This window comes from Amyelois transitella, chromosome 30, assembly GCF_032362555.1.
Source record: "Amyelois transitella isolate CPQ chromosome 30, ilAmyTran1.1, whole genome shotgun sequence".
NCBI classification, from domain to species: Eukaryota; Metazoa; Arthropoda; class Insecta; order Lepidoptera; family Pyralidae; genus Amyelois; species Amyelois transitella.
The window spans coordinates 2,327,066-2,352,505 of record NC_083533.1 but is presented as its reverse complement, the minus strand read 5'-3'; the positions used below and the strand labels follow the sequence as shown (position 1 = coordinate 2,352,505).

At 37.3% G+C, this 25,440-nt stretch overlaps 2 protein-coding genes across 3 annotated transcripts in view; one reads left to right on the top strand and one right to left on the bottom strand.

Moving 5' to 3' along the window:
- Positions 1 to 13,064, bottom strand: part of LOC106130047 (neurofibromin) — an 82,197-nt gene extending 69,133 nt beyond the window's left edge. Inside the window, exons 1-16 of the mRNA XM_060953031.1 lie at positions 12,923 to 13,064; positions 12,205 to 12,348; positions 11,561 to 11,747; positions 10,952 to 11,073; positions 10,533 to 10,632; positions 10,056 to 10,156; positions 9,308 to 9,457; positions 8,916 to 9,015; positions 7,910 to 8,049; positions 7,073 to 7,266; positions 5,011 to 5,119; positions 3,724 to 3,885; positions 2,905 to 3,047; positions 1,826 to 1,876; positions 1,092 to 1,275; positions 186 to 372 (exon numbers count right to left, since the gene is read on the bottom strand). Coding sequence (XP_060809014.1) covers positions 186 to 372; positions 1,092 to 1,275; positions 1,826 to 1,876; positions 2,905 to 3,047; positions 3,724 to 3,885; positions 5,011 to 5,119; positions 7,073 to 7,266; positions 7,910 to 8,049; positions 8,916 to 9,015; positions 9,308 to 9,457; positions 10,056 to 10,156; positions 10,533 to 10,632; positions 10,952 to 11,073; positions 11,561 to 11,747; positions 12,205 to 12,348; positions 12,923 to 12,982 — 2,134 coding nt within the window. The 5' untranslated portion in view covers positions 12,983 to 13,064. The remainder of the gene's footprint in view (positions 1 to 185; positions 373 to 1,091; positions 1,276 to 1,825; positions 1,877 to 2,904; positions 3,048 to 3,723; positions 3,886 to 5,010; positions 5,120 to 7,072; positions 7,267 to 7,909; positions 8,050 to 8,915; positions 9,016 to 9,307; positions 9,458 to 10,055; positions 10,157 to 10,532; positions 10,633 to 10,951; positions 11,074 to 11,560; positions 11,748 to 12,204; positions 12,349 to 12,922) is intronic.
- Positions 13,065 to 14,759: 1,695 nt separating this feature from the next.
- On the top strand, positions 14,760 to 25,143 carry LOC106138253 (sorting nexin-6). 2 transcript variants are annotated; one of them, XM_060952968.1, is made up of 12 exons: positions 14,760 to 14,892; positions 16,433 to 16,561; positions 16,847 to 17,017; positions 17,730 to 17,851; positions 18,279 to 18,447; positions 19,006 to 19,176; positions 19,394 to 19,553; positions 19,968 to 20,083; positions 20,842 to 20,951; positions 21,144 to 21,216; positions 22,744 to 22,853; positions 23,422 to 25,143. In XM_060952968.1, the coding sequence occupies exons 1-12, from the start codon at positions 14,887 to 14,889 to the stop codon at positions 23,513 to 23,515; spliced, it is 1,431 nt and encodes a 476-aa protein (XP_060808951.1). In that variant the 5' UTR covers positions 14,760 to 14,886; the 3' UTR covers positions 23,516 to 25,143. The 2 variants fall into 2 exon arrangements, with proteins under 2 accessions (XP_060808951.1, XP_060808952.1); XM_060952969.1 differs by lacking the exon at positions 19,006 to 19,176.
- Positions 25,144 to 25,440: the final 297 nt, after the last annotated feature.

The following is a 25,440-nucleotide window of genomic DNA, read 5'->3' as shown; positions in this document are numbered from 1 at the left end:
CTTCTACAATGAAGACTGGTCGTGAAATATACCTGGAGCAAAGTTATGCATGACCATGGGTAACATTGCTCCTCATTTGTAGTTTTATTATATATAATGGAATAATGGAATACTTAATTACGCTGATTTAACTTCAAATATGCGACACATAAACGTAGCGTAGCTGTATTAAGCTAGAAACTGACCAGTAGTAAGGACGCTGCAAGTGTGCGCGATCTCTTGGAACACCGCGTAGTTGGGCAGCAGGCACTGCGTGCTGATCTCGTCGGAGCCGCACCGGATGTCCGCCTCCTGGCACAGCAGCGCGAAGCACGACATGGCCACTAGCACTACGTCCGTGTCTATCGACCATAGACACATGAAGAATACCACCTGTAGGGGCAAAAAGACTTTTATTTAGAAAAAAAGAACTAACATACTTTTAAGTGACTAACTCTAGCCAGGATTGTGGACAATGAGAATTGACATCGTTTAATACCTACTGTTCCATTACTAGTCGATTACTAGTCGATATTTTCCTTAATTTGTAGAACAAAAAAGGCACATAAAAATTCCCAATTTAGTAATTTAACCTAGCACTAAGTACAACCTAACTACAAAAACCCACCTCCTCCTTATCACTCACTGTGCTAATTATATACCTGTATATATACCGGTCTGAAGCCGTTGCGACAGTATAACAGGCAGACCCACCTCCAGCTTGATGTGCGCCTGCTTACAGATGGGTATCTGCGACCCGACGTTGGCGTACTCCTTAGTTCCTCTTCGACCGCCATTTTATTACCTTGGGTCGCCATCTTGTTTACTTTGACGGCCATCTTGCTAGCTCTCTAGCCAGGTCAATTCTTTGTCATACCTTGTATCACACTTCAACCTAACCACTAACGACCGCCATCTTGTGAACTTCGACCGCCATCTTGTCATCTTCATTCATACTTTGATTCACACTATACAGAATAATTACATCTTAATATCTTCTTACCCGAACATTTCTTCTATAATTTGCTGAGTGAAGCAGGCATGTTAATGAAGTGTCTCACCAACATTCCGTGCTAAATATAAACGGCTTGAAGCCATTATGTCACACCCACCTCCAGCTTGATGTGCGCCTGCTTACAGATGGGTATCTGCGAGCCCACGTTGGCGTACTCCTTGTGCTTGGCGAGGAACTCGTTGCGGCACGTGAGGATGTCGCGCAGCCAGCGCAGCACCTCGCGGTAGTTGCAGATCTGACGCTGGATCAGCTTCTGGCTTATGTTGTACAGGACTTGAGAGCTGGAATACACAAAATATAATGCAATCTTGTTAACATATAAATGAGTGAGGGCAGTGACTGACTTATTTATTGGCATAATTAGTTAAAGGCTCACTTGTAACATGATTCGAAACGTCCGTTATAAAATAAAGGTACATTATATGCACGTTTTATATCTGTATTATTTATAAATAAAAATCAATGCACAGGCCATTTGAAGATTGTTATTAAGGTTTCTAATAATAATATGGTCTATGGGTGCACTAAGAGATTTGCCGAAATATCCGTGGGACAATAAAGTCCATGTGGCTCTCGGCGCTTTAGAATAGGACTGCGCCATATCTTTCTCATTCTAAAAGGTGATCAAGGGACAGGCTTATAAACTTGGGATTCTGGCTTGTAGGCGATGAGTTAGCAACATGCCACTATTTGAATCTCAATTCTATCATCAAGCCTAACAGCTGAACATGGCCTATCAGTCTTTCAAGACTGATGGGTCTGTCTACTAAGCAAGGGACATAGACGCGGTTATTTGAATGAAAGAACCATTTAATAGTAATAAGCACCCACCTGATGTCCCAAAAGGTGTTGAGTGGCGCTTCTGGGTTCCACATGTGCACCCTGTAAAGAAATTAAATGAAATTTATATCACTCAGAGTTACGTACATTAGTTTGGGTGGTAACCGATAAAAGATAGAAAAAAGGAAAATTTGTTTATTTGGTACAAAATACTAATAACACATCTATACTAATATTATAAAGCTGAAGAGTTTGTTTGTTTGAACGCGCTAATCTCAGGAATCTCAGAAACCAATACTGTAATTGTATTGGTTTGAAAAAAACGGGGAAAATTATTCATCCTTGAGGGCTTCAATGATGCCCAAAATAACTATTCCACGCGGACAAAGTCGCGGGCACAGCTAGTTCTAAATATGACAATTTACATGTACAATTGTATGTACCATGTACCCCAATGAGGTCTTCGCTCAGCTATTGTCACACTGTGAATTAAAGTAATTACGCTGGTTATATTATGTACCTGCATATTCAGGCAAATGGATGCGCAACCATGATCCAATACGAGTTAGGCAACCTGTACATATAATCACGTCTATATCCCTTGCGGGGTAGACTAAAAGAAGAAGCCCAAGTTTATAAGCCTATCCCTTAGTCGCCATTTACGCAACAACAACAACTTAGGCAACCTGTCACTATTTGAATCTCAATTTTATCAGTAGGCCAAACAGCTGAACGTGGCCCGTCAGCTTTTCATGGTCGCTGGCTCCGTCTACCCCGCAAGGGATATAAACATGATCAAATAAACGAATGGGTGGAATTCCCGATGTCCAAAAAAAATCAAAATTCAAAATTTTTATTCATTACTATAGGATAATATATATCGCTTAATAATTGTCAAAACGTATGGTTCAAAAACATTGGTTGACGTCAAATAAATTGCTTAAAAACTAAGTTTTCCTTTCTTTTCAAATAAGTAGCACCTTTGTACTGGAATTACTGTAATAAATGCTTCTGTATATAATTTTGTGTACATACATAAATAAATAAGATAAATAAAATAAATAAAATAAATAAAATAAATAAAGTAAATAAATAAATTAAATAAATAATAAAGTTTACTGCCGCGTCACCTGTCAGCGCGGTGCAGCGCCAGCAGCGCGTCCATGGCCTCCTGCGAGATCTCCCCCATGCCGGTCTGGTGCACCAGCGACACCAGCCCGTTGATCAGCTCCGTGGTGGACGACTGGATCTCCACGCCCGACCGTCCAGGATTCTGCCAGGACATTCACATACATACACACATTCTTGGAGGGGGTAGGCAAGGACTATACATACATAATACATAAAAGCAAGCCTCTTTCCCGGAGGGGTAGGCAGAGACTACCTCCTTGATCTCCTACCTTGATTTGATCAAGGTACGTTCTAGGTCTTCCCACTCCACCAGTCTCATTTACACTCCCTTTGTATAATTGCTTTCATTCACCCTCTCGACATGACCAAACCATCTAAGCATTCCCTCTTTTATTCCTATCACTATAACTTCAAAACTTGGCATTCCTCTTGTAGGTGACGGGCTAGCAACCTGTCACAAATTGAATCTCAATTCCATCATTTTAGCCATGCAGCTGAACGTGGCCTTTCAGTCATTTCAGTACTGTTGTCTCTATATACCACGCAAGGGATAAAAATTCAAAATTTTTTATTCATTATTATAGGATAGTTCATATCGCTTAATAACAGTCAAATCTTTTGGTTTCACAACATTGGTTGACGTCAAATAAATTACCTAAACCTAAGTTTACTGCCGCTTCCAAGGCGTCAGCGCAGAAGAAGCGGTAACAAACTGCACTGTAGCATTTTCTTCTTGATACACTCAAACTCAAAATTAAAAAAAAAAAACTATTCTACTTCCTCATCACACATCGTTCCTCATCACTTTAAATACTCACGCTGAGCATCAACATGGGGTCGGCATGGATCAACTTGACCATGCACAGGAGAAGGTTCCTGTACGCGGGCATCTCCTCAGACTTGTTGAACTTCGACTGGACCTCTTTGGACTTGCTCAGTGACAGCGATATCATGCGGAGGGGCGTGTGGACTATGTAACCCTGGATATTAATAGATTAAATATAAAAAAAATGTGATAATAATAGTAGTTTTTTATTTGATCCTAGTGTGAAATTATAGAATAGAATCGATTAATTGCTGTGTGGTTCCCGGCACCAATATAAAAAAAAGAATAGGACCACTCCATCTCGTTTCCATGGATGTCGTAAAAGGCGACTAAGGGATAGGGTTATAAACTTGGGATTTTTCTTGTAGACGATGGGGTAGCAACCTGTCACTATTTGAATCTCAATTCTATCATCGAGCCAAAAAGCTGAACGTGGCCTGTTAGTCTTTTCAAGACTGTTGGCTCTGTCTAGCCCGCAAGGGATATAGACGTGACTATATGTATGTATGTGATTGCAAAATGTGTAGAAGGATTTAAGTTCAAATCCTATCCTCGGCCATGTACAAACTCTCTACTATTTACGAAGTTACGTACATTAGTTTGAATACTAACCGATGCTATTACGGTGATGGAAAACATCGTGACGTCACCTGCATAATCAGACAACTGGATGTGTAACCATGACCGATCCAATACGGATCAGGTTCCCCTGCAAAGGTTGCGGAGCTCAGACGGGAGTCGCTTCGCGTGAACACCTGACTCACCCAATCCAGAAGCCCATGAATAGAATAGAATAAATTAGATTTATTTTCAAAATTGGATACAAGGCATCACTTATTGACGTCACATCACTTAAATCTAAATCGTGGACGAATGCACATTGTCTACGTAAAAAAACATGAATGAATATATAGACTTATATATATATAATAAATAAGTCTATAAATATACACAACATAACACCACATAAATATACCAATATATATATGTATATATATATATATATATATACATATATATATATATATATATATATATATATATATATATATATATATATATATATATTGGTATATTTATGTAGTTTATTACTGTCATAAATGCTTCTGTATATTATTTTGTGTACATACATAAATAAATAAATAATGAATTGTAGAACTATGTCGAAGGCACACCCCGGGCTCCTCCCCAGAGTGGTGAGGACGCGACCTGGACTGAGCAATACCTGGGTGGCTTTTCCTCTCCAGAGAGGTGAGGCGGGGGGCAGTTGGAACAATACCTGGGTGGCTTTGTTGAGGGTGTCCGTGAACATGGCTCGGAGCTCCGCCGCGCGCGGGTACAGCAGCTCTATCTGAGGCCACCACGGCAGGCGCGGCTGCTTTATTATCCTGGAACAGAAGCATACATAGATGGATGGATAAACTCTTTATTGCACGAAACTATCTGGTTATGAGGAACAAAAGGATCTTCGCTTAGGTGATGTGCAAGCAACCTGTCACTGTTTCAATCTGAATGCTATCATTAAGCCAAACAGCTGAACGTGACCTGTCGGTCGTTCAAGGCTGCTGGCTCTGTCTACCCCCAAGGGATATAGATGTGATTATATGATGAAAATGATGAATAAAGGAATTATTATTTAATAGCTTGGGTACAAGTAGTTTCAAACGCGCGAATCTAGCGCCACCTACAATAGTCACTTTCATCTGTATAGCTTTAGGATATAATTGAGATTCAAATAGTGACAGGTCGCTAGCCCATCGCCTACATCGGGAATCCCAAGTTTATTAGCCTATCCCTTAGTCGCCTCTTACGACATCCATGGGAATGATATGGAGTGGTTCTATTCTCAAGGGCCTAAAACCAAAAGTCAATTTTCATAACAGAGGCGGCATCATATTTATTTATTTAAACGTTATTCACGGAAAATGTACAAGTGGACTTAATGCCACAAGGCAATAGGGATGTGGACTATTTTTGGGAAAGTGTTTAAAACCATGCATAAGTACCAAATATAACCCAAACTATTTATTATTATTTTTTTATTTTAAGTAATACCTTTAAAATAATTTATTTAAAATTCCATTTAAAATTTCGCGCTAAAACGCGGATACCTGTCAAACGGCTGCTGTGACGTCACGCGTTATAAAATATTGTCGAAGTTGTAATGATGTTAGTAGTAATGAATAGTTATTTCATAGTTGTGTGATAATAATATGAATTCAAAATTTTATAAATATTGTGCGGTGCCGCAGTGTAAAAGTACAACTATTAAAACACCTGAAAAACTGTTTATTCACGTTCCACGTACAAAAACGATGCTGAAAAATTGGCTTCAAAACCCGTCGGGATCCGGCACTTGTTTCACAAAGTAAAATGTATTTCTGTGAGGACCATTTTGATGTAAGTTTAATAATATTTGTAGTTACATTTACTTGTATTAAAATAATTTAACTCTTCAAGTTTTCAAAGACGAAAATATTTCGAATTTTTAGGTTAGAAATAAAGTAAACAATGTTGCGTACTTTCATTATAGTTGCCAATGATATGGAGAATTATCCAGAATATAATTTGATGGGCACAGTATCCCAGATCAGACTGAGAGCAGGTTGTGTGCCAAGAAAGTTTGCATGTCAACCCGATAGAAAAGACGAACCGAAAACATAACTTGACTGTAAGCAGTTAAAAGGCAAAAATTGGAATCAATAGCGGAATGTGAAAGAGAAAAAGAACAGACTCATTCTACACAAAGTATTTCCGTGGCTAAGATAATCGGACGGTAATAACGGTAATCATATGATCCAAATATCAACAAACACCATAGTATTTGACAGCGAAAATTCTTGTATTGCAACGCGTGACATCACGCATTTTGATTGGTGTTCATTGTCACGTGACTTGAGGGTGAAATATTTAATTACATTTTATTAAATAAAAAATAATCCCTTGTTTATTGAGGAAAATATTGTGATTTTTTATTATTTTTACTATAGAAACTACCTTTTCGTGGTAAAATTTTATACTTTTTTTTTTTTTTTGTACGGGACAAATTACACTGATTGAGTTAGCCTCGAAGTAAGTTCGAGACTTGTGTTACGAGATACTAACTCAACGATACCATATTTTATGATAAATAGATACTTATATAGATAAACATCCAAGACCCAGGCCAATCGGAGAAATTTCGTTTCTCATCATGCCCTGACCGGGATTCGAACCCTGGACCTCCAGTGTCACACACAAGCGTATTACCCCGCTGCGCCACAGAGGCCGTCAAAATGACTTATATCTGATATGACTTATATGTAAGTATATATATGTATATGTTTGTCAAAAGTCATTACCTGAGCAAAGAGTTGACGATGACATAGTGATAAGAGATGTGAGTGGAGAGGTTGAGGCAGACTTTGAGGGCGTCATTGTTGTGCGGCATGATCCTGAACAGGGAGACGAAGCAGTCCGTCATGAGGTCCAGCTCCGAGTAGCCGGAGATCAGGTTGCCACGGATGTAAGACTTCGACGGGTTGAACAGGAGGGACTGGAATAAAAAATTTGTTTAACCACCACATTCAGTGTTTATCCTGATCCTGTGGATGAAGCGATGGAAGTATGCAGAGATCGTGGCAAGTGGAAAGAGGTAGTCTCTGCCTACCCCTCCGGAAAAGAGGCGTGATTTTTTGTATGTATTAACCACATTCAGTGTTTATCAGTGTTTATGGCCTATCAGTCTTTTCAAGACTGTTGGCTCTGTCTACCCCGCAAGGGATATAGACGTGACGTGATTATATGTGATATATATATATGTGAGTGTTTATCCAACTAATATTATAAACCTACATACTTACATATGGTCACGTCTATATCCCTTGGGGGTAGACAGAGCCAACGGTCTTGAAAAGACTGAATGGCCACGTTCAGCTATTTGGCTTAATGATAGAATTGAGATTCAAATAGTGACAGGTTGCTAGCCCATCGCCTAAAAAAGAATCCCAAGTTTGTAAGCCTATCCCTTAGTCGCCTTTCACAACATCCATGGGAACGAGACGGAGTGGTCCTATTATTATATGTTACGTTATATGTTCAATAGAAGAGCACATTAAAAATATGAAAAAAGCAGGTGTATCCATTAGTGGTACCTCTTCCAACTAACCTAAAAATTAATTAACCATAAATTAACTCACCTTCAAATCATTAATGACAGATTTGACGAGAACAAATGTGACGTTCCCGGAGTCTGCTATCAGGTACGTAGAGGCTTTGCACAGCTTCACGCACGTCACCACGGCCGCTTCGGTCATCTGCTTCGAATTGTTTTGGGGACCTGGAATCAGGGTTAAATATATACTTACATACATACATATAATCACGTCTATATCCCTTGCGGGTTAGACAGAGCCACTGGTAAAGACTCTGGTAAAGACTGATAGGCCAAATAGCTGAACGTGGCCTATCAGTTAAATATATATCACTTCATAATATTTAGCAAAGTCGCTTCCCGCATCCGTCCCTTTGTCTGTATGTATGCTTACATCTTTAAAACTATACAACAATTTTTATAATATATAGAGTGATTCAAGATTTATATGTATTAAACCTTCATGGTTTTCATTTCAATAACAAACACCCAGAAACTAATTTTATTGTGACATAAATACATGTCACGTATGTATGTCATGTATAATACTATAAATTCACTTCGAACAAACAACAAAACTTCTACTCAATAAATTGTTATATTCGACAACGCATAATAGCGCAACTTGCCGCCGAAACAAACCGAATGGAAACTCAATAAAACAACGACCTTATAACAAGTGCATTAAACTTAAAATCCAATAACAAAATGTCTCCAGCTGTCTCGCTCATAATAGCAGTACAATAGCGGAGAGTTCAGTTCGCGACCAATGTATTCGCGCCATACAAACATTACACTCCTGCGCAGGTACATCGGTGTAAGTTATAAAAGTGCTACTACTGTACATTATCTGCTGTGGTGTTATTATAGGCTTATGTATCACGAAGAATTTGAAGTATTCATGCTTGCATGAAGAGAGTTATGAATGTGGATGAAGCGAAGGAAGTATGCAGAGATCGTGGCAAGTGGAAAGAGGTAGTCTCTGCCTACCCCTCCGGGAAAGAGGCGTGTATTATGTATGTATGTATGTATCATGAAATAATAAAACTTACTGAGTCCCCTCTTCACGGAATCAATGAAATGCTTCTTCTTCGTGTGTCTCGGGCTGCACGGCGCTCCGCTATCGGCGTTTACGATTTCTTCTAGAACTTTCTGTATGAACAAAGAAAAATTAGGTATTATTTTACTACCAAAATACGAGAGGACAACACAAGGGCCGTGTGGCTTTGTATGTGTGCCGTGTGGTTCCTGGCACCAATAAATAATATGGCAAAAAAAAATAGGACTACTCTTTCTCTTTCCCAAGGATGTCGTAAAAGGCGACTAAGGGATAGGCTTGTAAAACTTGGTATTCTTCTTTTAGGCGATGGGAACTTGGCCTTGGTTGACTCTGCTTACCCCGTAAGGGATAAAGACGGGATTAAATGTATGCATGTATACTTACAGGGTTGAGCACCAACAGCATGATCTGAAGCGGCCACATGGCGACCCTAGACTTTTTATTATCCGAGAAACTGTCTTGCAAAATGTCGAAGAGTGTGTCGCAACACTTGCTCAACTCCTCGTTAGGCCGAGATTGGACTTCTGCGAATTCCTGTCGGCAAAATAAAAACAATTATCCTGGTATTTCATCCACGGGAACGAGGTCGGGATCCGTAATCAATTACAAAACAATAATGTTAAAAATAAAACAGAAAACACATTTTGTTTGAAAATTAAATATTTGTGACAATATAGGATGATTATAGAGGTTTGTGTTATTTTTTTTAATTCTTTGCCTGTCAGGCGTTGAACTGAACTGAACAGGCTATCTCCGAAAGCACTGAAGCAATTTATTTCAAACTGTCACCAATCGCATTGTTTTAACTAAGCACATTTAAAGTTTGTTTCATCAAGGTCCATTAACAAAAGTTATCATCATTGAAATGAACTCAAGCCTTTCTGCCCTATTATTAAGATAAATTAATCAAATCTATGCACCAGACAATGACTGTGAGTAGTTTCAAAAAGAGACTCCATGATTTTCTTGTACAAAAATTATATTACAAACTTTATGCCTTTTAAAATTATGATAAATTTTACCTATAAATAATAGTTCATATTTTATTTTAAGACCTTGATATCTGGAATTTGTATGCCTATAGTAACATGTTTTCAAAAATAAAAATATACTGATAGATTGAGTTCCTCACCTGGGGGTAGGTATCCATCCAGTTCCAGATAGCTTTCTCCAAAGACGACACCAGAACTATGTGTGCGGACTTTCTCAATAACTTAAACTTTTGAATAGACTCTGTGGACATTACAAAATTCATAATAAGAATCGGAAACTTGATAAAAAGTTAGAAATATTTATTTTTTTAATTATAGTCTTCTTCCTGGCTTTACTCCCGATTGCATCCTCACCAATCTGGAGAGGAACCCGGGATTGAGTGAGTCAGGTTTTTACACGAATCAATTCAAAGACAAAAAAAATTGAAGAGACTACAGATGATTTTGTAAAGTCATTCAAGTCAAAAGAGATTCCGGTATCGTGAAATGCACACCATAACATACAATTTGTATATAACTTAAAAACTATTAGGTTATGGACCCCAACCTAAGTGGTATCAAACAAACAGGTTGTGGGCCCAGATTATTAGGTTATGTGCCCAGCAAGGTTCACTAACCTGTCAGTAGCCGTATAAGCCGTAATATATCAACATTAATGTGTTGTATTAACTCTATATCTGTATAATCGGGGTTTTCTTCTGAGCTAGATGATAATTCCTGAAAATAAACAAAAAAAGAATACTATTACATATGCTTAACTCATCAACAAATTAATTTTTTTATAGCCAGTTGTAGTACATACATAATAAATATTCCGTTATCTTCGCTGATTGACCATATTATTATTAAGAATTATGTCTCTTGTAGACTCGGTAACTTGCTCAAATTCATTTAAATAATCTGTGATCATTTAGTATGTCAGTCAGAATCAGTTTTAGTATGACTTTTTGCGAGATAACAGCTATAAAGATTGACTTTTTTTTTAGATATGTAGTCATACATACTACACAATTAAAACCGTGAAAATATTTCTTACCTGAAGCCTGGCACTGATCCTGTTGAATACTGCATTGAAGAAATTTAGGCTGAGCGCGAACAGCACTTTACTGGCCAGCTGGCGCAACAGGGTGTTGTTCACTACGTTCTCATTGCGCATATCTGAAATCATGTTTGTTTTTTTAAAATGTGCTCAATTTATGGAAAAAAAGGTAAAGGTATGCAGATTATTCCAGATAGAAAATGAGTTGGATTTCCATGAGTGACTGATTGAATTTTAGACTCTGTCTGCGAGTTTATACAGGGTGTCTGGCAAATCGCGTTATATACTGAAAGGAGCACTCAGTACCTTATTCTCATTCCAAATAATTAGAAATATGAGGAGCTACATATTTTCCCAAAAAAAAAATTTGGGAAACCATCCGAGCGGCGCGAATTTAAATATGATCAAGGGCAGGGAGTAGTTCAAACAGTCTGAGACTTTGTGAACTATTTTGATAATTTCAATCTTTTAAACAAATAACTATTTTGTTTTAAATTTCATAAAGTTAAGCATGTGCATGATTTACTATAACCCTCATATATATTTTTAAACAGCCTGTATAATTCAGAAATGTACAGGGAAGGTTATCATATAATATACACTTACCAATGAACTGCGCCAACTCCCGCAGCAAGATCTTAACATTCATGGCTTCGTCATATTTAGTGGTGTCTTTCGGCTGGGAGCTGAGGCAGATCTCCAGCGTGTCCAGCACGATCACCAGGCTGTCGTGGTAACCCTTCTCCAGCTCCGTTTGGGGACGGTTTAGGCCCGTTGATATTGTAGGTTGATACTGTGAAATTATTAAATTCAGAAGTCAGATACAATTTTCTTTTTCATTACAGTATTTATTTATTACATACATTAAGCCCAATACAAGTTTGAGACTTTGTTGATTGTATAGGGACTATTGACATTGATACAAGAAAATTTGAGGCTTCTGTCAGAGGTGAGGACATAACCGTAGCATTAAACCCACAATGCTGTTTTTAAAGTGCAAAGATATATAGCTTTAGCTGTTCCACTTTTTATTATGACTTGAAACAGGACAGCAATAGCTTTTAGAACGATAAAACCGGCGTCGGGCGACATGCTACGGGGCCAGACTAACAATTTATTTATCAAGTAACATTGACTCATAATTGTTAGTACATATTGCTTGATGTTTCTTTCAAGAATCAGAATTGAAACTAAAACCTTATCACTAAAAAAGGCGAGCAATAGAAGAATAAAAAATAAAACTAACATACCAGTTCATTAACACGTTGCAATATTTTTGTAAGACCCGCGATGACCAGGGAGAATCGGTGACGACTGATCTGAACCAGGCAGGCTTTGCACTGTTCTTCATTGATACGAGAGTGGAGGTTTTGTGTTCCAGTCTTGTAGGGCAACTAATTAAAAACATGCAAAATAAATAAATATTTATTGTGCTAGTAGGTAATGATAATGATAAGTACTGCTTAAATAGTATCACCAAAATAAAGGCCAAAATTCAATGCCTACAAAATTTTATTATTATTTAATTTTATAATTTTTACAAGTTAGTAGGGAGTAATTTCAATTAACTCTGGATTCCTGATTCTTCTGTAGGCGATGGGCTAGCACCTGTCACAATTTGAATCTCAATTCCATCATTAATTAAGCCATACAGCTGAACGAGGGCTTTCATTTTTTAGGGTTGTCGGCTCTGTCTATCACGTAACGGATAAAGACGTGATTATATGAAAGTTTTTAGTAATTTCATTAGCTATCATTTTTATTTTTGCGTGGGTGTTCTTTTAAGTCTTTAACAATGACTTATGATTTTTCCTACAAATGCAGTTTAGAAAATGACGTGAATCATAATTTGATATATATAGTGATTTTTTATTTAATTCTTTGGCATAAAAAATTTTTGTTTACATTTCTTAGAAAAAATTATGGGTGTAACTTTAATCATAAATGCAATACAATAATCAGGCTAACCTGTTCCTCAAATCTTGCTATGAGCGAATTAGCCCATTCGCCAGGCTTTTGCGTCCCCATGATGAGCAAATATTACTAAATATTGATATAAAAAAATATAAACAAAATAAATTTACGGTTCCATCTTCGTCCTTCACCTTTCTTCAAAACTTCCAAAGAAGCTACCATTCCTGATTTATATTTTTATTTTAGTAATCAATTACATATAATAATATAATAATCAAACCGTTGCATTGATTAACGTCATTATCACATATTCCAATAAAACAATTGTTGGTTTTATCGTTTTTATTAATATTAGAGAACAGCCTTCTCACAACCGTTACTACTAAATAGTATATATTACTCTTCATATGGCAATTTGTAACTGTCAAATTGATCAATAACAAATGATGCGTTCAGGGTTCAGAAAAAAAAGTAAGTCAGAGTCAAACATATGCAGAGCTTGAATTACCGTTAAAAAATTGGTATCGTTATTACTGTCAAGCAGGGTTATCGTTATAAATTAAGTACCGTTATGCTAGGTAACGATATTTTTGGCCTCATTTACCGTTATACTCATATAACGTTACCAGTATAATTACCAGTAAGCGGTATCGTTAAGACTGTTTAACGTTAATTTTTTTCTGTATTTACTGGTTATACTGATTTAATGATTCACTGTGAACACTTCTAATCGCGTCGCGTGTCATACAGTTCCATTGCGACAGACAAACTGGAGGTACCTGCATACATTTTATACAACAGGACAGATTCTCATTTTACATAACGGTAACGATATTTTAAAATTTAATTGGTATCGCTTTTCTTAACGGTAATTGGGAACGAAATATAACATTATTTTTATCCGTTATATAACGTTATAAGATTACATTACCGATATCACGCTTACTACGGTGTCAGTCATAACTTTTTTGAAAATAATGTAAAAACTATAGGCGTTCAGTGTTAATTGAATCTTACGTTAACCAGCTTAAATGATCAGAGATGACACAAATTAAAAAACATAACTTGAAGAGGTATGCATATTTTATTTATTCTTTTTAATTCGTTATTAATACCTACAAATAGGTCACGAATATGTAAAAGAGCAGGTTGACTAAGCACATATACAAGGAGAGTGCGGAGGGAAAGGTCGGAGTGGGAAGACCTAGACGAACGAATCTTGATCAAATTAAGGACGTCCTGGTAAAGTATCAGGTCAAAAGTACCCGAAACCGCCGAGCTTGCATGAAGAGAGTTATGAATGCGGATGAAGCGAAGGAAGTATGCAGAGATCGTGGCAAGTGGAAAGAGGTAGTCTCTGCCTACCCCTCCGGAAAAGAGGCGTGATTTTATGTATGTATGTATATGTAGAAGAGCTCTACATAACAGATCCTGATTAAAGTTACTAGGACTGGAACGCAGCCAATGTATAAAAGGGTGTCTGTTTTTTTTTACAAAATATCAACCAATTGGTAGAAAATAATGATTAAAAAGTTCTAGACCACCTCGGTTGCATTATTACTTATTTAAATCTATTGGTAATTTTTTTCTGTGAATTCTGTACTTCACACGCAGTTCACTAGAAGTGTGGGAGTCCATTTCTAACCTTTAGTTTTAAATGAAATTTTCACTGTAGTCACTGCGTTAAATAAGCGCTTGAATTTTAGTATTTTTTGAAGCGAAGGAAGTATGCAGGGATCGTGGCAAGTGGAATTATGTAGTCTCTGCCTACCCCTCCGAGAAAGAGGCGTGATTTTATAGGATAAATAAAAATTATCTTAAGAAGCAACATTGGAATGTATGTCAAAGTCATGGGAGCTGTCATCGATATTCTTATGTCACTGTCATTGTTGTTGTCTGTCAAAAATAAATCGTCATTGTGGCATCCTTACATCCGTTCGCTTTGTATTCTTTGAAAATTTTTTTTGTTTCACATCATTTAATCTCGTCTAGTTTTTTACTATCAATAAACTCCCAAAATGATGGTAAGTGAAAAGTTGTAACTGTTAAGAGTATGTAAATGGTGATTTAGGTCTGTTCGCGTAACTTATAATTTACCGGGGGGCGTCACCGCTTTTACTTTATTAAAGCTTATTTTAACGTTTGTTATCAAGTATTTACTATAGTATCTCATATTCCAGTGATTCATAGCTGCATTATTAAGGCGTAACAGATAATTCCGTTAATTCGTCGATGAGTTTCGCTTGATAACACTTAGTGACGTGGAGTGTTAACAAGTTTTAATTAAGTTTTTCATAGATCCAAGGTTGTTTACCGTTTTTCGTGTTCATGATTCTAATGATATGTTCCTCTTTCGGTCAATAGATTGCCATTATTTTTGTTTTGGATAAAATTTATCCTAATACATTCAAAACTCATAATGTTTGTCTGCTTATCACTGTTATTAGCTTTTATCAGTGTTCAAGACATACACAATTTTATACTTAGCCATTTATGACCCGCTGCTGAACAAATGCATTCTGGTCCCTTCTTCCAGAGACGTCTTTGTCATCTAATTTGTAAGCTAACCTACTGCCACCCTCAAGCTGAAACCCAGCTAAGCTAGGAACTCATATGTTATGTAGCCATAATAGTTTTAGGATGGTAGGCTAAACTTACCAATATCTGTTGTCTGTCAATCACTGCTTTGAAATCATCTTTTTTATTGAACAATTTGGAGTGTAAAAAATGTCTGTAAATATGACACAGTCTTTCTGGGTAACAATAAAAACTAGTAGGTAAAAGAACATCAGAATTGAAAAAAAAATTGTTTTGCATTTTTTATGCAAACGCAACTACTAATAAAATGATCATAAATAGCATAATTAGTACACTAGTCTTATAAATGTGAAAGTATGTGTGTATGCATGCAATTTTTATGTTATGTACCTTGTTAGAAAAGCTGATATATAAGTTGTACAAAATAGGATTTAACTAGTTTTCTAGTAATAGGTATGATTTATTTTTTTAATTTCATACCATCCATACGTAACTTTTAGTTACAGACCAAAGATTTGACTGACCAGAGAGTACCAATGGCACACATTTTGTACCAAGTGCAAAATGTTTAAATAAATCAAATCTTCCTATTACAGTTGTAATATCAATAAATAAATATGTACGGAACAAATTACACAGATTTAGTTAGCCTAAAAGTACTCATCATATTAATAAAACATGTTAGAATATATGTATGTTCCGTGTGGTTCCCGGCACCAATAGAAAAAAGAATAGGACCACTCCATCTCTCTTCCACGGATGTAGTAAAAGGCGACTAAGGGATAGGCTTAAAAACTTGTGATTCTTCTTTTAGATTCAAATAGAGATCAAATAGAGATTTTCTTTCAGCCCATCGGCTAGCAACCTGTCACTATTTGAATCTCAATTCTATCTTAAAGCCAAATAGCTGAATGTGGCCCATCAGTCTTTTCAAGACTGTTGGCTCTGTCTACCCCGCAAGGGATATAGACGTGATTATATATATGTATGTAGAATATATTTATAGGATTGTGTATTATATTCCAGGACTGCGTGGAAGAGACTAACCATGATCCTCTGTCAGTGCCTCCAGCACAGTCCCCTGTCTCCGGTGACCTCAAAACTGACAAGAAGAAGCCTAGTGAGAATGTATCATTGGTCGATAACAGCTTGCTGGTAAGATATAAATAAAAACAAGACCTTATTAAAAATATGTAATAACTAAAATGCTAAAATATTATGTCTCCTACTATCTCCCTCATAATAATAGCACATTAGTGAAGAGGTTCGAGGGTTCAAATGACGCACTGTGATTGACTCAACCGCCCAAATTATTTCACTCCATACAAACATTACACTCCTGCGCCCAAATTATTTCACTCCATACAAACATTACACTCCTGCGCAGTTACTTCAGGGTAACATATAAGTGGTAATAATGTAAATTTCCTTTTTACATAGGTGGACATATCAGATGCCCTTAGCGAGAAAGAAAAGGTCAAGTTCACAGTGCACACGAAGACCACCCTGCCGGAGTTCCAGAAGTCAGAGTTCATCGTGGTCAGGCAGCATGAAGAGTTTGTGTGGCTTCACGACAGATATGAGGAGAACGAGGAGTATGCTGGCTACATTGTGAGTGTTACTGTTTATTATTCCTGTATTCTTTAAAAGCACAGAAAAGATAGAAAGGTCAGGCCGGATTAACCTAGGCTTGAAGTTACGACAAAAAAGAATAGGGCCACTCCATCTCTTTCTCATGGATGTCGTAAAAGGCGACTAAGGGATAGGCTTACAAACTTGGAATTCTTTTTAGGCGATGGGCCAGCAACCTGTCACTAGTTGAATCTCAATTCTATCATTAAGCCAAATAGCTGAACGTGGCCATTTAGTCTTTCAAGACTGTTGGCTCTGTCTACCCCGCAAGGGATATAGACGTGACCATATGTATGTATGTATGTTGAAGTTACGAAAGATGTGCCAAATGGTCATGCAGTGAACATGTGAATGAGGTTAGGTGAATACGCAAATATAAGGAGTGAATCTTTAACCAGGCATGGCAGTGCAGTGCCCCTGCGGCCCCGTCAGGTCAGACCAAGAATTAAAAAAAAAATTGCATTTAAAAATTGATGCAAATTTTCTGAAATCATTACTTTGGTTTAGACTATTGTTGTATAGATACATATTATAAAAGAAACAAAATATATTTTATTTTAAAATTCCAGTTTTATTCGTCAATTGTAGTGGGTATTTTATTATGGTGAACAACCAACTCCACTTGGAAATAAATGAGATTTTTCGTCATAATTACTAGGTGAAGTAGATGAAAATAACATTTCCTCTTCAGATACCGCCAGCCCCGCCTCGTCCTGACTTTGACGCCTCCAGAGAGAAGTTGCAGCGTTTGGGGGAAGGCGAGGGGGCTCTGACCAGGGAAGAGTTCCTCAAAATGAAGGAAGAGCTTGAGGAGTATGTATCATTTACTGTTTCATGGAGAATACCATATCAGATAACTCTATTGTTAGCACTAACTTCCAAACTATACGATGGTGCAGCGTTTGGGGAAAAGCAAGGGGGGAGGCTGACCAGGGAAGAGTTGATGCGCTTGACTGTGACACAGCCAGCTCGGGTCTTGAATGTTTATTTTTATAAGTATTTATTATAAAATTATAGTATCTTTTTACACAAGTTTTGGTCTTACTTCAAGGCTAACTCAATCTGTGTTTGTCGTGTACATATTTATATTTATTGATTAAATTCTTAGTAGTACTTTAGTCACCTTTTTACTACATTCACTATTTTCTTAACTCCCAAAATTATATTGCTTGGATTAGCTATCTGTATGGAGAAAATCAAATATAAACAATATTCTATTATTAAATAAAAATTCTTGCAGCGAATACCTAGCGACCTTCAAGAAGACAGTAGCGATGCACGAGGTGTTCCTACAGCGCCTAGCAGCGCACCCCGTGTTCCGGAATGACTCCCATCTCCGTGTCTTCCTGGAATACGAGCAGGACCTGTGTGCCAAACCTCGGGGGAAGATGGACCTCATTGGTGGATTGGTAATTTTTTTAAAATTGTTTTTAGTGTTAAGAGATGTACCCCGTGTTCAAGAATGACTCACCTCCAAGTATTCCTAAAATACAAACAGGATTTATGTGTCAAGCCTTGGGGGAATATGGACCTAATCAATGGGCTGGTATCGTGTTAGTTGATGGATGAAGGTCATCAGGAAAGACAGCTTCCTCAGCTGTCTTAGGAAAATAAGGTTCCTACCCGAAGTACTCCCAAATTACAAACAGGATCAGTGTGATAAACCTTGAGGAAGATGGACCTTATTGGTGAACTGGTAAGTTGTCTAGAAATGAAATGATTTGTACGATTTCACTACTGGACTAATAAGTTTGCATGCCGCACCAAATCTCCACAGTAAGGTCACTTCTTTGTGGTCCCTTCTTGGTTTTTGGCAAATCGGTAAAGTTCACACAAATTTTAAAATCAACACAGATCACTCAGGTACCTCACGCCGATATAAGGTACCTGGATTCTCCGTAAACGTAAAGATCGGTAAGATTACTTTTGTCTCCAACAAGCATCTATTGAAAATGGACCTTTTTCAGGGTCTAATAAAACTTGCACAGCAGAAAACAGCTGGCAAGATGGTTAAAGTATTCTTACGACGCCTCACCACACCCCCTGTGTTAGGTAAAGGATCTCATCCACAAGATTACCTGGAGAAAAAGGAACAGTCTGTTAAAACTTATGAGAAGATTGATCCTGTTGGTGGAGTGGTAAGTTTTTCTGACAGGCATTGGTGGAATATGGATTTTGTTCGTGCTGTTTTATTTTGTATCGATTGACACCGAATTAGGTACATACGAGTACAGTGGTTTTGTTTTGTTATAATTGGGAAATATATAAGAAAAAGATGGACTGTTCTTCACCTAAATTTCCGTGAGCACGGCACCAAATTGAGTATGTAATTGTAATGTCAAAATTCCTTTACAGATGAGGTCAATGACCACTACCACAGACGAGATCTACCTGGGCGCCACGGTGCGAGACGTCAACGATTTCTTCGAGCAGGAGACTTCGTTCCTTCAGGAGTACTATTCCCATCTCAAGGAGGCGGTCGCTAAAGTTGACAGGATGACTACTAAACATAAAGGTACATACATACATATTGCCACGTCTATATCCCTTGCAGGGTAGACATACCCAACGAGAATAATACTGAAAGGCCATATTCAGCTGTATGGCTTTAACAGAATTGAGATTCAAATAGTGACAGGTTGCTAGCCCATCGCTGACAAGAAGAATCCCAAGTTTATCATGCGTTGTACGACATCCACGGGGAAGTATTTGGAGTGTTCCTATTCTGGAGTGTAGGAACCACGCGGCCCTATTTACAACCTAATCTATAATCTAACACCAAAGATATAGATAATAAACTCAGCATTTATGTAAGCGGACCGGAAATGAGCGGAGAGGTGGAGGGAGTGGCACGATTGGCGGCGTCCGGAAAGATATTCTTTTTTTTTATTGAGCCGTGCTTTAAAGAAATATATAATTTTGTCCACAGAGGTAGCCGACGCCCATATCAAGTTGTCGTCGTGTATCACTCAGTTGGCTACGAGGGAGCAGCCGCCAACTGAGAGGTTTCTCACCAGGGCAAGCGAGACATTCGACAAATGCAGGGTATGTGATTTGGAATGGTGGTTCCCGGCACCAATACAAAAAAGAATAGGACCACTCCATCTCTTTCCCATGGTGTCGTAAAGGCGACTAAGGGAAAGGCCATCGCCTAAAAAAGAATCCCAAGTTTGTAACTTGGGATTCTTTTTTAGGCGATGGCCTAGCAACCTGTCACTATTTGAATCTCGATTCTATCTTAAAGCCAAATAGCTGAACGTGGCCTATCAGTCTTTACACGACTGTTGGCTCTGTCTACCCCGCAAGGGATATAGACGTGATTATATGTATGTATGTGATTTGAAATTCCCTCCTTGCGTCTCTCTCTCTTCCCTGATACATAAAACTTTGGGATTTTCAAGGCAAGAGTGAATATGCACTATTTGAGCTCGCATGGACTCATTGTGCTTATCAGATGCAGATTGAGGTCAAACGCACTCAAATTATTATAAAAATAGTGAATTAATAAACTATCTTTCTAAATACAAATATATCTTTATGCCTTACAGGTAACAGAGTCTTGGAAATACTGAAAGGTCACGGTCAGCTGTGGCTGCATGGCTTAATGATGAAATTAAGATTCAAAAAGCGACAAGTTGCTAGCCTATCGCCTACAAGAATACTCTCAAGTTTATTAGCATTTCCTTAAGTAACCTTTTACGACATCCATGGGAAAGATGTGGAGTGGTCCCAGTGCCGGGAATTATACGGCATTTTAGAAATAGGATACTTCTTTTTAATTTGAGCCTTATATCCTCTTGCAGAAGATCGAGGGTCGTATGGCATCGGACCAGGACTTGAAATTGGCCGACACTCTCCGGTACTATATGAGGGATGCGCATGCGGCGAAAGCTGTATTAGTTAGAAGACTCAGGTAAATCAAAAATGAAGCTTAGCGCGTTCGAATAATGTTTAAAATCGAATAAAATCTTTTTTTTTAATTCCATGAAAAATTATATGAGCCCCTATACGATCACTTGTACTTATAAAATCTTTTCATCCAATAATATGAAATTTGGTATAAAAGTGTAATTTTTTAAACAAGAACTTTTTTCTACATTTTTAGATGTCTAGCTGTATATGAAGCCGCCAACAGAAATTTGGAAAAAGCTAGGGCTAAAAATAAGGACGTACATGCTGTAAGTCGTTATTTTCCATAAAGTTAGCTACTTACATAACATTTTTTGCCAATTTCAAGGCAATTTTTATCTTACATTCGTGATGTGTCTAAAATGTATATTGTTGAGAAGTTTTTAATGTTTTATCATAAAAATGTTGTAGTCACATCCTTTGTTTTTAATTAAAATATAATAACTTTTTTTTTAATATTGACACTACTTTAGCTGACTATAACTATTTATAGTATACTATAAAATGTCATGATGAAATACATAGTACGAGTATACAGGGTGTTCGGTAAATCGCGTTGTATAGTTGTATAGCAGATAAAAGGGGGCACTCAGGATCTGCTTCTTGTTCCAAATAATTAGAAAAAATAGATGGTTGAAATTTAACCTAATTATCCAACAAAAACAGAAAGTGTGCGGCGCGAATTCATACGACGAGTCTCGAGCGCGGTGTCTCTCTGGATGCGCGTAGCGGGCGCACGATGTCAAAACATTCTGAGACTTTGTTAACTATTTTGTTTATTTTTATCTTTTAAAATAGTGATATTTTTTATTGGTTTTAAATTTTATATCGTTAACCGGGTTCATGATTTGCTATTTCCTTAAATATGTAATACAATTTACCTGACACCCTGTAGAAAGAGACGGAAAAGATTTTGCACGCTGGAACAAAATGGCGCCTCTCTGCGCCATTGCTACTCATTCATACCACCTCCATATTACTAGTCTACGATTGACACATGTTATCGTGACTTGCGCATGAGAAACGGCCGATGTAAAGTTTCGAAACTATATTTTCTATACATATTTTTTTGTGCCGTGTGGTTCCCGGCACCAATACAAAAAAGAATAGGACCACTTCATCTCTTTCCCATGGATGTCGTAAAAGGCTACTAAGGGATAGGCTTACAAACTTGGGATTCTTTTTTAAGGCGATGGGCTAGCAACCTGTCATTATTTGAATCTCAATTCTATAATTAAGCGAAATAGTTGAGCGTGGCCTATCAGTCTTTTCAAGACTGTTGGCTCTGTCTACCCCACAAGGGATACAGACGTGACCATATGTATGTATGTATGCATGTATATTTTTCTACAATGTTTTAATGTGACACAAATGTTTGTGCAACCACCAGCCATTGGAAGTTCAAGAGGTAATGCACGCTTTTGTTCTTTGTGTCCTCTAAATTTTAAAACCTATCAAGGGAACTGCTAATAAACTTAAGATTATTCTTGTAGGCGATAGGGGGCTAGCAACCTGTCACTGAGAAATTATAAATTTATATTTCGTTCAGAAAAGTGGCCTTCGCAGGCACTTTTTCACTTCATTTTACATTTCAACTCTTCTAGTTGGCATCACATTTCCATCATTAAGCCATACAGCTGAATGTGGTATTTCAGTCTTAACGAGATTGTTGCCTCTGTCTACCCCGCAAGGGATATAGACGTGACTGTATGTATGTGATTATGGGTAAGTGGATATAGATAGAACGTAGATGATCGATTTATAATTGTATCTAAAATGATATAAATGTATTACAGGCGGAGCAAGCGCAGGCGGAGGCGTGCGCCAAATTCGAACAACTTTCTGCGCGTGCGCGCGAGGAACTCATCGACTTCCGCACCAGGAGGGTGGCTGCCTTCAAGAAGAGGTAGGTTTTTATCGTTTACTAGCGGGTCGAGTGGCTCACGAAATGTTGAAATGATCCGTGGTCACCGAGCGTGGTTTACGACTGAGTTGCGTGCGCGTTTAACACTTGTGGTATTTATAAATAGCTTGTGGGGTAGACAGAGCCAACAGTCTTGAAAAGACTGCTCGACCACGTTCAGCTATTTGGCTTAATGATAGAATTGAGATCTAAATAGTGACAGGTTGCTAGCCCATCGCCTAAAAAAGAATCTCAAGTTTGTAAGCCTATCCCTTAGTCGCCTTTTACGACATCCATGGGAAAGAGATGGAGTGGTCCTATTCTTTTTTGTATTGGTGCCGGGAACCACAAGGCACTTAGAGCACGTGCTATTTATAAATAGCATAATAGTTTAAAACACTCAAATCTTGCATTAAATAGCTGGCTCAATCTGTGTAATTTGTCCCGTTAAAAATAATTGAAGTCATTCACAATATGTAATGCAATTTACTAATACTCTGTTTAGTCCATAAGTTGTAGCGATGTTATACGCAGCTGTGTTTATATATATATTCTTTTTTTTCGTCCACAGTTTGATCGACCTAGCAGAGTTGGAGATAAAACATGCGCGTGCGCAACAGGAACTCTTCAGAAAGTCACTGCAGGTGCTCAAAGAATGTCAGTGAAATATATTATATTATATTTATACATAACTGTATGTTTTTATAAGTTAGTTATAGACCTTATTTAGATCAATAGACATGTTATCAACCAATAAAAAAAATGAGGTTCTTAGTTTTGTATTCGCTAGTTTTTTTAAATCTGATTCGTAAATACAGGGGGTTTATTTTTGATAATCTATATCGTACTGTTTTTTTTATTACATTCAGTTTTGCATAATTTGTGTAAATAGATAAATTGATGTTTGAATACACCCTGTTTGTGAAAAAAATTAATAGAATGGTAGTAAGGTGCATTAAAGTTGTAATTATATTTATTTGACATTTGTTAAATGTATAATTGTAGAAACTAGTCTATAAATTGATCATCATATTCTCCTGCCGTTAGCCCTTGTTCAGGGTCACCTCTCTGGAGAGGAGCCTGGGGTAGTATACCTTTAACCATGAATCCTGGATTGGGTGAGTCAGGTTTTTAAACGAAGCGACTCCTATCCGACCTCCGCGACCTTTGCAGGGGAACTTATATTTGGATCATGGATTGGATTTGACTGAATATCTTCTAAATAAAAAGGTTATATTCCTGTGTTTGTAATAAAGTATAATATATTAAAAAATAATAAAAATAAAATATCTGCTCAGTAGTGAGTATCAAAGACAGATAGACAAGGCATAGGATTTTATTTAATAAGTGATGATTGTAATTTTGCCGTGTTGAAATTTTCATTTTGGACCAAAATATTTTGTTTGTATAGCAAACGTTTCCAAATATAACACAAGTTTTTTAAGTTATATTGAAATTTCAGTAAGAATTTGGGATTCCGCCACTGGAGGGCGCTAGTGGTGACTGAACAGATCTGTCAAATTTTGGCAAATAGGATTTGAACATTGGGTATGTCAATTTGTGAGAAGGTTTTGCGATAACGGACCTGTGGGCATTGCTGGGGGCATTCATTGTCGCGAACTTTGATAAGGCACGTGTGTTATAATGTCACTAATTTTGAGGTTTAGCAAAAAGGTACAAGGGAAGGGGATGTACCATACCCCCTTGTAACGTCTCTGTGGTTCAAGTTTGATAAGGTATCTTTCATCTCTCTCTATGTAAACTTGTTTTTGTCAAATTTGCAATTATTCGGCTTTGATCTGCGGGAAATGGCACGCGCGACGCCAATATTATCGCGCGATCAACTATCGCTGTTTCGCTTTTTTGTTATAACGTAAAACGGGACAGCGATAGTTTATCGCGTGATTTAAACGTCGCTAATGTCATGTTCCAATGTGTGTGCCAATTCAAACTACTATGTTTGAATTAAATATCATTTACCCTTGAGGTCCCTTTTCTGCATAACCAAACGATGAATTTCATAAAGTCCCAGTGATACTATCTTCTGTAAAGATTTTATATTATCTCAACATTTTGAACTGAAATTGTATTTATAAGCTTAATTTTCGTTTGCACTCGTTTCGGCTATGCAATTTTGTTGTTTTAATAATCAAATTCTAATGTTATTCTTTTTTTATCTAATTGCAAAAATCGTAAAGTTGCAACATTGTAAATTCTTGCGACGATCAATGTAATGTAAGCGAACGTTATTTCTAATGTTTATATCTAGGAAAATATATAAATATCTAAATTATGAGGAGTTTTATTGATATATATTTTTTAAGATTTATATTTATTATACCGTTGCACCTGCGCAGAAGTCAATTATTGGAAAGGAAAGTCCCAGTAGAACTAATGGTAAGACTGATTGGTAATACTACTGGGATCAGGGGATTTTTTTAATGGCGCGAAAGCATTGGAGCGGTTGACCAATCAGAGCGCGCCATTTGAACCCGATACCAGAACTGATCGCTATTATACTACTATTATGAGCGAGATAGCAGGAGACATTTTGTTTTGGATTTTAAGTTTTAAGTACTTGAAATAAAGT